Source organism: Octodon degus, unplaced genomic scaffold (genome assembly GCF_000260255.1).
Source record: "Octodon degus isolate 3935 unplaced genomic scaffold, OctDeg1.0 scaffold00016, whole genome shotgun sequence".
Taxonomy (NCBI): Eukaryota; Metazoa; Chordata; class Mammalia; order Rodentia; family Octodontidae; genus Octodon; species Octodon degus.
The window spans coordinates 6,901,390-6,913,623 of record NW_004524592.1 but is presented as its reverse complement, the minus strand read 5'-3'; the positions used below and the strand labels follow the sequence as shown (position 1 = coordinate 6,913,623).

At 39.2% G+C, this 12,234-nt stretch overlaps 1 protein-coding gene and 1 non-coding gene across 2 annotated transcripts in view; one reads left to right on the top strand and one right to left on the bottom strand.

Annotated features, from left to right (window-relative positions):
• Nucleotides 1-12,234, top strand: part of Unc80 (unc-80 homolog, NALCN channel complex subunit) — a 270,597-nt gene that overhangs the window by 155,131 nt on the left and 103,232 nt on the right. Inside the window, exons 30-33 of the mRNA XM_004626714.2 lie at nt 7,504-7,611; nt 8,868-9,006; nt 10,306-10,487; nt 11,036-11,167. Coding sequence (XP_004626771.1) covers nt 7,504-7,611; nt 8,868-9,006; nt 10,306-10,487; nt 11,036-11,167 — 561 coding nt within the window. The remainder of the gene's footprint in view (nt 1-7,503; nt 7,612-8,867; nt 9,007-10,305; nt 10,488-11,035; nt 11,168-12,234) is intronic.
• LOC111815470 lies at nt 3,684-3,838 on the bottom strand. The gene has a single exon (XR_002820155.1). It is a non-coding gene; the product is annotated as a small nucleolar RNA SNORA66 (small nucleolar RNA).

The following is a 12,234-nucleotide window of genomic DNA, read 5'->3' as shown; positions in this document are numbered from 1 at the left end:
CGAAAACCAGTTTTAACTTGTGTAAATTCTGTCTTCATATTAAAAATTCCCTTAACCTTAAGAGAAAATTATATATGTTGTAAGTTGCAAAAATATGCAAATATAAGTTCATGTTCATTGTTTTCTATACACAATCAAAATTTTTACTGCCATAGTTTGATTAAACTATGCTTTCATCTCTAAGCTATATATAATCAAACCCAAATATCCTTTAAGATCCAACTCAAAAGACTGCCTTCTCCCTAAAACCTCTTCTGATCTCCCTAGTGCTAAGAACAGGACATATTTTAGGAGGATGATAAGTGTTATTTTCTTTGCTTCTTCCCTTTGTCTAAAGTATAATAGTACTTGTGATTTTCCCATTCTTAGTTCATTCATACACGCATATATTTTTCAATCCATCTATCTGCCTCTCTGCTCACTGCATTTTTAAAGAACCTCCCTACTAGGCTGAGACTGTACTTTGTGTCATGTCACAATAATGGACAAAAGAGATAACAGCCTCTGCCTTTATGTCATGTACATGATCTCTCCTGAGAGACAGATGTTAATAACCTTCCAGATGGATGTAGTCTTGCAAAGGCCACGGGGGCCATTGGGACAATAGAGAATATGCTCCCCTAAGAATGCTCACTGGAGAGACTTTGAATTTGGCAACAGAAATAAGCCTTTCCAATCAAGTAACCTTCATCTGAAAGAAGCCTGGTTGTCAGTTCCTTACATTCCAGCCACCACAGACAGGAGGAGCACAAAGGACCGTGGTGAGAGCCCTCAGGATGGTGGTGCATGCGGGGGCTGCATAGGCCGATGAGGACTGCACCAAGCAGGGCCACGGGAAGGCTCTGCTTCCTGCCTCTGAGTGGTATCAGACAGCCTCTGCCACTTAATCATGAACTCTGAGAACTGAGAACTCTTAAGAAAATCTCACCCATTTTCTAGCCCAAAGGACACAGGATCAGAGCACTGGTAATACTGACGCTGTAGCAGAGGACCATCAGTGCTGAGTCAGTGAGTGTGATTACGGCCTGGGATGGCTCAGGGGTTCCCTGACTCCTGCCTCAGCCGAGACAATGGCATGCTGTCTGTGAAAGCCTGAGAGAATGTTTTCTCTCCATGTGACTCTCATTAGGCACACTCTACATCATCGATCACTTTCCTCTTTGGCCCCATAATCTCCTTGATCAGAAAACTTGGGACACTACCGAGTTACATGACATTACAGTACAAGTTCTCATATGTCCTGAGTCTTAATTGACTTTGGAAGGCTAGGGCTGTGACTCATCCACATGGCTGCACTGACAAAGGTTCTACAATCTGAGGTACAGGATCTCAGGATAAATCCTGAGGGGATTTCACTGACTTTATCAGACCCAAAAGCTACGACTCTTGTTGCATAGGTCCTGCTTTACCTTGGTCTTACCTATCCAGCAGAAAAGTATAAAAATGAAATATAAGAAGTAAAGCCATGCTGTTATGTTGAGCTGTAGGGGACTCAGGTCAACGATTTCTGACATTGCCAGTCAAGTGGAAGACCCAATACTATTATGGACTACTGAACTCTTTTAGAATATTTTGCTGAGTTTACACACCTATAATATTCAAATAACGGAACTTAACAAAAAAAGGGGATACAGATGAATGTCCATTTTGTATCTGTGTATTCAAAGTGGTTAGCATAGACATATAGTTATAGTCTCTTAATGAATAGAGGGATTTGTTCTAATGGTGTTCGTAAATAGGATATCATGTCCACATCTTGTACAGCAATTAACTACTAGGAAGAATGTATGCAATGTGTTAATTATTGAAACTGTTGTACCAATTTGATTTGAAACTGTCTCATTGCTATTTGTTTATCAATAAAATTATGGACAAAAGAAAAGAAAAAAAAGACCCTGGCATGGAGGGGTAGAAAGGGCTTCTGCCCTCCTGCTGTGGCTCGCATTTCCAAAAGGAAAGGAAAGTGAGTCAAGAAGCCTCTAACCTCCTGACATTTAGCTGAAAAGATCAATTGAGCCTTCAGTGGTAAACATTGCATTTCCAAATGCTGGCTTCCTGCTCAAGACCTCCCCCACATGAGGCTTTCCATTTGCCTGTTCTGAATCTGTCACATTAATGAACAGTGCCCACATTTCCGGAGCCAAAATAAAAGCAGAAAATCAAGAGTAAATGCAGTGGTCTGAGTAGAATCAACTATGAGCAATTGGTATTTTATTCCTGTTTCCTCTTTAATTGGTTTTTATGGCAGAATAAATTTTGGCAGCCAGTGAATTTTGTAACCCGTCTAACCCTGATCAATCTGCTAATCTACAGTTCAGGGTTCAGAAACTTGCTATACATTCTTCTTTTTTTAATTCATTTTTTGAAACAGTTTCAAAACAGGTTAGTAGAACAGTTACAATAATAAATGCATTGCATATTGTTGTCTTCATAGTGGTTATTCAGAGGATAAGATGCAGACATGATATCTTGTCTAAACAATATTAGTACAAACCTTTCTTCTCATTGAACTAAGAGAAAGTAGGTGTATATCTATCCTATTTTGTATATACATATTTTTTTCACTACAAAATGGTCCTTTATTTGTATTCCCCTTTTCTGTTTTGTTTTCTCAAAGATGGGCATTCCATTGCTGTTAGAGAAGCTGTAGTAGGAGGTCTTTAAAGGACCTTTTCATACTTCATGCCAGTTCAAATATTGTAGGTGCGTGAATTCAGCAAAATAACTCAATATAGTCCAATAGTCCATAATAGTAGTGAGTTATCAGTAGAACTGGTAATTGTCAGAAGTTGTTGGCTCAAGCCTCTTACAGCTCAGCATATTAATATGGCATTACTTTTTATACCTCATGGTTATACTTTTCTGCTGGATAGTTAAGACCAAGTTAAAACAAGACCTCTATAAGTAAAAATGTAACTTTTGTATCTGACAAGGTCAGTCAACTCCCCTCAGGATTTCCCCTGAAACCATGTACAGCACCTTGTAGATCTTTTGTCAGTTTCATATCAATTATCACTATACTCTCTTTAAAGTAAATGTTTGAAAAGAAAAGGTAATAAAAGAAAATAAGATACAAGAAAAAAATCATAAGATTATCCTGCTACAATGTTGTATATGGTTTGATTTCTAAATTTCTGTATAAAAATGTATAATTGTGTTTTTGTCACATTCTGTAGGTATTTAAAGTTTAGAATATCTATGGTTGTTGGAAAATAGCAGTTCTATGTCATGTCAAAGGTGTTTGATATTCAGACAGATTGTGATGTTAAGCCCAACTGCTTCTGTTAAAAGTGTAATAATATCATTAAGCTTCTCTTCTGGATATTTAACAACTATATTTTGCAGGCCAAAAATTAGAGAAAGAGAGGGACTACAAGGATAGCCAATATTTTGGCCCTAGCACTTCAAGGTCAGTGAGGACTGAGAACATAAGAGAAGCTGTGCTGTGGCATCCTGTTACTCAGTGGTGTCCCAAATTTTCTGATCAAAGAAATTATGGGGCTACATAGGAAAGTGGTCAATGATGTATAGTGTGCCTAAGGAGAGTCACCTAGAGAGAAAACATTTTCTCAGGCTTTCACAGAGAGCACATTAGTCAAACAATGGCTGTGATTCATCCAGATTGCTATATGTTCTTTAGGTTTATTTTAGTGCACTTCCAAACCTGAGGATTTTTTTTTTTACACTGTGTGAGGACAGAAAGGGCACCTCAAGAGCTTCTGAGGCTAGTACATTCGATCACCACTATTACTTTAGTAAACCTGGTTCCCTTAGCTCCCTGAGGATTTTTTAATGCATATAAATTGTGGCTTCAGGGATTCGATCTCTGAGCCTGCTATGCTGGCCCTGCCCCCAGGGTGTGCTGAGACTGCAAGTGAGACTGGGCATGGTGGTGCGCACCTGTAATCCCAGCTCTTAGGAGGCTGTAAACAAGCGGATCACTACGAGTCCGATCGAACAGTGAGACCCTGAACACCCCGTAGACCCTTCCCTAGATCCAAAAATGAATAAATAAATAAATAAATAAATAAATAAATAAATTGTGACTTTATATGTATATATTACCTTCGCCAAAGAATTCTGCCTGTATTTTTCATTTTGTGCAATATTATATTCTAAATATAGTGAGTGTCAAATTAGTACTTGCTGTTAGAAAAAGAGTAGATAAAACTTTTTTCTCTCTTAGCTCAAAAGAAAAGGAGGGTAAATGGTAATACATGTTCCCAAAATGAAAGGGCACCATGTGGGGTAAATGTTATGAAGCCCATGCAAACATCAAGGGATCAATGAGCTTGCTACAGATGCAGCATTTTTTCCCCTAAAACTGCAGGCAACACTATGGTAGGGCCAGGACCTGGGTCTTGATTTTATAAGCCAGAGTTATGCCTCAACATAACACGCATGAATTATATGTCAAATAGTTCTGAAGTTCAAAAGGTGTTGGTTACCTTTTTGGAAATGTCGCATTCTGTCAGCAGGATGCTCGTTATAAAATCTGTTACTCGAAGGGCATAGTCAGCTGATTTCAACTTTCCCAACTTTTAAATATTTTATTATTTCCACAGTGATTCATCCTTCATAGCCTGCATCTCTATTATTTTCTTTTTCTTTTTCTTTTTTTCTTTATTTTTAACCTCCCTTAGCTTTTCATTTGTTTTTGTGTTTGTTATCTGTGTTGCCTCAGGATATGTTCTCCACAGGGGCAAGCAGCATAGTTTCTGCCTCAGCATATTTCTGGAAGTTAGCCCAGTTCCTGGCATGTGGTTAACTCAATAAATATTTTTGACCTCTTAAAAAAATAAGTAGAAATTTTTGAATAATCATTAGTCTTCTATAGTTAATATTCTCCTGTTTCAGGGAATAGAGACTCATTCAACCTTGTCCAAATAATTAGGGTTTGTTTCCAAATGATACAACAGAATTTCATGAAGCCTGGGTTAGAATGGGAAACATAGTTAAGTTTTAAGGGATTGATAACCAGAATTGTTGCCCATCTCAGGATGGACAGCATTTGACATCTCTGGTTTTCCTGGACCATCTTGGTTGACTTGCTCATCTCTGCCATCTGACTGCTCTTGCTTTATTCATCTGGGACTGAAAATTTCAGGGTGGCATTTCTTTGTCGTCCTCAGCAACCATCACTAAAGGATTCAGACTCAGTCCCTTCATACTCTAGGATAGGAATTTGATGGGATCGCACTCCTCCTCCTTTAGAGGAGTGGATGAGAAATTCTTACCCAGTCATTGAATTTTGCATTTCAAATACAATAAACAGTGGTCAAGATGAGAAGCCACTGAGTCAAGTAATATGGATTTTTCCAAGATGTGTACAACTATAAGCATTTCGCAGTACTCCTAACACGTTTGGGGGCTCTGAAGCTGGTTCCCATTGATCATTAGCTTTCTCTAGTAGAACCATCTCAACAATTCATCATGTTCTCTATCAGTGATAAATTGTCTTTTATTTTAGTCTTTAGTTTCTCTACAGAGTCTTCCTTGACTGGTAATTTCAACCATTTATATGTATGTCACAGTCTACTAAAATCTCTTTAATAAACTTCTAATTGATCACATCAGGAGAAGTGTCCTTCTCCATCCAGTTCCTGAGTCCTTCTATGAGAGTACTGCATCAAGTTACCACACCAAAAAACAGCTAATCATAGCTTTTAGTCTGACTTAGAGGTCACTCCAGTAGAGATACTTAGTTCCTCCACATAGTATACTGAAGTTCTTGTTGCAATGAACCCATCTTTTTTATCAACCTTCCAAGTCTGGCTGTGATTTCCAAATAGTGACCACCCTCTCACTCTGCTGTGAAAACTCTTCCAACTCCCTTCCCTTTCCACTGAAGCAGGAACCCCAATGGTCAGAAAGTTACCAAAACATTCCATTTTTCTAAGGAACCATGCCACCATATTAACTGGGAATTTTGACCTAATCTTTCCATAGGCAGAATTAAACACAACCCCATTTTCCAGAATATCAAGGCCTAATACAAATGTTCATACTTTTTTGCATATATAGTGTATTTTACTGTCTTTGTCTGGTTAGTATTTTTGCCATTTAACTAAAAAAAATGTTCACAAGTTATCCATGAAAAAGTCAAAATGGTAAGCCAGAAGATAAAAAGATGGAGTACATTATAAAATCCAAAAATTATATTTTAAAATAATTATAATGACCTGTAAAATACCTATAAAATCATAATTCAATGAATTATTTAAGACTACATTTCATGTATGTAGCACTATCACAGTTTCACTAGTATGCATACAGAGAATAAAAGGCTAAAAGGAACAAATAATGACTATTGATTTGGACATTGTGGGTATTTTTGTATTCTTCAGTTTTCCTATCTTTGCCAAATGTTCTGAAATACATGTGAGTTTTTTCTCATAGGTGGAAAGAATACAAGCAGAGGTATACCATTATCTAAATATCTTTACTTTGAGGGGCATCAAATACACCCCCACAATTATAGTCAAAACTATTTGTTTAAATGATTTTGGGACTATTTTTCTGTATGCTGCTTTTCAAATCACAATGAAATACAAGGTAGTGTTTCTCTCCTCAAATGATATGTGTTCCTAAGTAAGCATCTCCACTTTTTTTCTCTTTAGGAAACACAGCAAGAGTTCTCATTTCCAACTAGGCTTATTTAAAAAGTTGGTACCCTACCAGCACCACATAATGGATTCATTGTCTTGAATCTTTTCACCAAAGTTTTGAAAGACTTTCTTGGAACATGCATGTACTTTTAGAGTTGCCTTTTACTTCAGAATATCTCTATCTATAATACTGTGAAGCTTTGTCCAAAAATTTTTGAGTCCAGTTTTTTTCTCTTGGCACTGAGAGAAAAGTGTTTCATTGACCTGGCATTGAGGGAAAAAAAAAAACAGATGAGCTTTTCTTCTATGAAGGAAGATTCTCTCTTTGGACATCGTGGAGTGCAGAACTAGGGTGACTCAGAACTCAGGATGAACAAACAAGGGCTTGTGCCCAGTAGGACTGATGCTTTTCCCAGGTGCTCCATTTGCTCCTGAGGAGTCAGAGGAAAGAATTGTCTCAGCCCTCCTGATGGAGTTCAGTCAGGCTTATTGTGAACCCAGAGACTATTTGATTGAATGGATTTTATCTGACTTCATATTTTAAAATACTTGTAATTTTAACTGCTTGATGGCATATAATTAATCCTGAGATTGAATTAAGGAGATTCTTGTCTTTTCTTCATTCTATTAATAGCCAGCTTTGGAACTTGGTAAAGTTACTCCACCTCTCTGGATTCTAGTCTCCTCACATGTAAATAAAGAGTTGTTACTAATGAGCTCTAAGTTCCCTTTCATTATGAAATTAACTACTTCTCTAAATTTCAGAAATCATGAAAAACCATAAAATCATGATTTCCAGAGAAAATGGTTATTTGGGGAGTGTGAGACAAAGAAAGAACTGTTAGCTTAATGAGAAAACACAGTACCCTCATCAGATATTTCATTCTCTTTTCAGTGCTCAGATAAGTCATGCCTGAGGACACCTTCTCTAAAGAAGAGAGTTTCAGATGCCAACCTGGAAGGGAAAAAAGATTCTGGGATGCTGAAGTATATCAGGCTTCAGGTATTGCCACCTCATTCTAAGATACTCATGTAGAACTACCAGGGAGGAGGCTGCAGATAGCCTGTTTGTTTGTTAGTGTTTGGGACACATGATATAAACTAGCATAATGTTGGCCCCCAAGTTCCCCTTCACTGTGAGCAAGAGCGCCACCAGGTGTGCAAGGGAATATACCCTTCGCAAGCCAGGCAGCTTCCAAGTGTCCTGCGATGTTTGGCTGAAGCAGGACCTCTCCTCACTGCCCATTCCAGGGAAGCTGATTTCCTATCAGTGTGGGTGGCAACACACATCATTTTGGAATTAGTTTGGATTTGTATCCCATGGCTACTGCTCTGGGATTTGGGGCAATTTATTTAATTTCTCATCTTAGTCTCCTAACCTATAAATTGGGGATTCTGGCACAGACCTATCCTAAAGAATTCATGGGTAAATTAAATGAAATATTATGTTTACTTACTTATGCACTGCTTGACACATCGCTGTAGTGCTATTAGAGCCTGTGCTCTAAATTGTAATAACTTTCTCCTTTGGGTGGAAGTTGGGAAGCTTTCATGTTTTTCTGGAATGTATTTAAAATGACTTGACCAGGGGTGCTGGGGAAGTAGCTCAGTAGAATAAGCACTTGCCTGGCAAGCACAGGGTCCTGAGTTCAATCCCCAGTACTGAAAAATTAATTAATTAATTAAAATGACTTGTCCAACACCTACATTTATACCTAAATTATCACCAAAAATATCTGAAATAATGGATTAAATAGGGCTTTATGGGTGGATATTTGATCATAACTATAATGTATGTTATTTCAAATGGAAATGCCATACAAGTTCATACTGGCTTAGAAAACTAAGTTTCTAAATGAATTGCTTCGTATGTCAGAGATTGCTTATAGCTTTCAGTGGAAATCTATTAAAAGGAAGAAATAAAGAAAGCTTGAAAGTCCTGTTAGACTTTTATCACTATATATTTCCTAGTCTCTTTTCTTGTAGACTTATACTTATTCTGCAGTTTATTCCTTGGATGACTGAAAAACTGTTCTATGATAAAAAAACATTACACAATTGGCACTATTTCTTCAAATTCATCTTAACTAATAAAATATAAAGCATGTACCTCATACTTTCTAAATATACTTCCATTTAAGAAAGTAAAATAAGGTCATTTAAGGAAAGCAGGGAGAAGGGAAGTGGTTTGTCAGTTTTAAGAAGGCAGTGATCAGTACTGTAAAAGATGGTAAAACATGTTCTCCATCTTTTTCCCAGGTGATGAGCTTGTCACCTGCTCCCTTGTCTCTGTTAATCAAGGCAGCACCAATTCTGACAGAGGAGATGTACGGAGACATCCAGCCGGCTGCCTGGGAGCTGCTGCTCAGCATGGATGAGCACATGGCAGGGGCAGCAGGTAAGGAAAGACCACCTGCAGCCTGGCTCTGGCCACCTTCCAGGACTTGTCCAAGCATTGAAATAAGAGGAGGCTTTTGCTTCATTTTTTCTCCTAGGTCAGGCTGACAGCAAGTTAGATGCCTAGATAGACTTGTGCGCTACCAGCTAGCCAGTTTTGAGCTCTTCCTGTTTCATTGTGTGGTCTGCACAAGAACAGATCATTTATTGTATGTGTTAGCTAGATTTCTGTCACTGTAACAGAATTCTTGAGACAGCTAACCTATGAAGAGGAGAAGGGTATTTTGGCTGATAACTTCAGAGGTTCTGGTCCATGATCTCTTCATCATGCAGACCCACTGCATCTAGATGTCTGCTGGGAGTGCCAGTCAGCAATGGTGGGGGTGAATGGCAGAACAAGACGACGCACTTGCTGGCCAGAAGCAGGGTAAAGAGACCAGGGTCTAGCCATTTTCTGTGGGCTGCTATGCCCGTTGACCTTAGGTCCTCTCACCAAGCCTTGTTTCCTTAAGATCCCACAGACTCCTGATAGCACACTGTGGATGACAACAGGTTTAACACACAGGGCTTTAGGAACAGTTAATATTCAATTATAGCTGGTTGTCACCAAATTACACAGAATGATGTTCCCAGGAACTACATTTTCACTATCTTTTACGAAGAGATAATTCTTCTTGTATTCACTCTTGTATTTATCATGAACCACTTTCATTAACTTTACTAAATCTCATGTAAGCTATTTGTTCATACTTACATCAAAATAAGATTTTCAAGTGATGTATCCAATTCCACAAAACTGGTAAGATGCAAAATATGGGTTCTTCCCTTTTTTCCCTTTTGCCCAGATTCCATTTTTTTTGCCATAGTTACTTAAATTGTGAAAGCATGTTAAAATGCAAATAGTACAAAATACTTTGAGTTAGAAGTGACACTGTAAGGGCCAGGGTGATGGCTCAGTAGAATAAGCGCTTGCCTGGCAAGCACAAGGGTCTGAGTTCAATCCCCAGTTCCGCAAAAAAAAAAGAAGTGACACTGTCCCATGACCAGCCATCCCATGTCTCAGGAATTTTTAAGGTGCTCAAGAGTCCTTGTAGATCTAGAGTACACTGCATAATGTATGTACATATACATATATGTATAAATATATGTATATATGCATTTCCATACCCAGGAAAATTTGTATATATGCACATATATGTGTGTATACATGTTCGGAAGACAGGAGCAGTTCCCCTTTCTCCCTCACCTCAGAAACTATGGAGAATTTTAAAATGCACAACTGCCCATTGACTGTCTTTAGCTGCCATGTTCCTGCTGTGTGCGGTGAAGGTCCCCGAGGCTGTGTCAGACATGCTGATGTCGGAGTTCCACCATCCAGAGACCGTGCAGAGACTGAACGCCGTCCTCAAGTTCCACACGCTTTGGAGGTTCCGCTATCAGGTCTGGCCCCGGATGGAGGAGGGAGCACAGCAGATTTTTAAGGTGAGAATTCTATGTGGGAACTACATTACCAAAACCAACCTCAGAGCCATGGTGGATAGCCTAAGCAATGGTTACTGTTTCTTTCTAATTACACATGTTCATTTAATTTGCATATGAGTGAATTCTTCTTGCTGAAAACATTGAAATATTAAAGAATGTAAAGTAAGGAACCAAATTTCTGCAAGCCACAAAATCTTAGCCCCATTTCCTGAAGTAAGGACATAAAAATCTAAGTTATAATATTGTAGCCATTTTGCTGGCTACACGCATACAGATGATTTTGGGGAAGAGGGGAGGATTAGCACAAGTAAAGATCATTTGGTGGAGATTGGCTATTTTACCTACAAGTAATCTGAGGCCTAGAGAGATTCATTCTCTGCCATGTAACAGAAAATCTTGGGAAACAAACCTATGCTTGGTGCTTGCTTAGTTCGTGTCCAGTCACTTAGACTTCCAAAGCTTCCTGAGGCAGCCTGTACCATCATTATATTCACTGCAGCCTTTCTTTGGTCTTACTCACACCTCACTCCTCGGATATCAACAAACAGATCCCGCCCCCCAGCATCAACTTCACTCTGCCGTCGCCAGTGCTTGGAATGCCCTCTGTCCCCATGTTCGACCCTCCATGGGTTCCGCAGTGCAGCGGGAGCGTCCAGGACCCCATTAACGAAGACCAGTCTGTGAGTATCAGGTGCTTTCTTCCCCGGACCTCCGGGTGCATGCAGTAAATGTGCACAAGCAGAAGCAGTGAATGTGCATGACAGTCCGCTCCTTCTTGTCTCAAGAACAGAATACCAGCACAGAAAGCCAGCCGCAGAGGTATTCTTTCTTGTGAATAGAAGGCACTAACATCTGCCAGTGAACATTGGGAGACTTGCAAGCCAAGTTTTGTTTTATAATCAAAGCAGCTGCCACCCTATAATAAAATGTGATATTTACACTCTGTGGAATGCTGGTGTACTATAAAGAAAGATAAACTTGAGTCATTTGTAGGAAAATGGACGCGCTGTGAGACCAGAATGTTAAGTGAAATAAATCAGACACACAAGCTTAAGTATCACATTGTTTATCTTATATGAGAAATTCAGGGGGAAAAATGAAGAGCAAACTAAAAGATGGATAATAGGAAGTAGGGAGGTCGATTGTTCTCCACAGGGAAGGACCAGGTGATGGGGGGGGAGGGTAAAAGGGGGTGAGAAAAGGGACTAAGACGTGTCATGCAAGCACCAACTCCCATGAAAAAGGTAAACATTATGTACTACATATATGTACTCATAAACTGAATAATAGAAAAATTTGAAATAAAGCTGTTAAAAACATTAGGCATTGATTTATTGGCCAAGGGGCACTTTTGCTAGTACTTATTATAAAATAAGCATACTCCCTGAACCCATGACATGGAAAATATTTGACAGTGAGAGCAGAAGAAAAAGAAGAGAAGAGAGGGGCCATGGACAGACATAGTTCAGCCATCTAAGCACCTGCAGAGGCAAGCACAAGGATCCCTGGTACCACATGCCATGCCAGCCCCACCCCAGGCATGCCCAGCTAGCCATCAAGACTGTGTGTGGTGGCATACACCTATAATCCCAGACTGGAAAGCTGAAACAGGAGGATCACTACAAGTCCAAGCTGCATAGTGAGACCCTGTACCAAATACATAGTTTAAAAAAGAAAAAAAGAAAAACAAATGGAGGGGCCGGGAAGACGGCTCAGTAGAATAAGCACTTCCCTGGCAAGCGCAAGG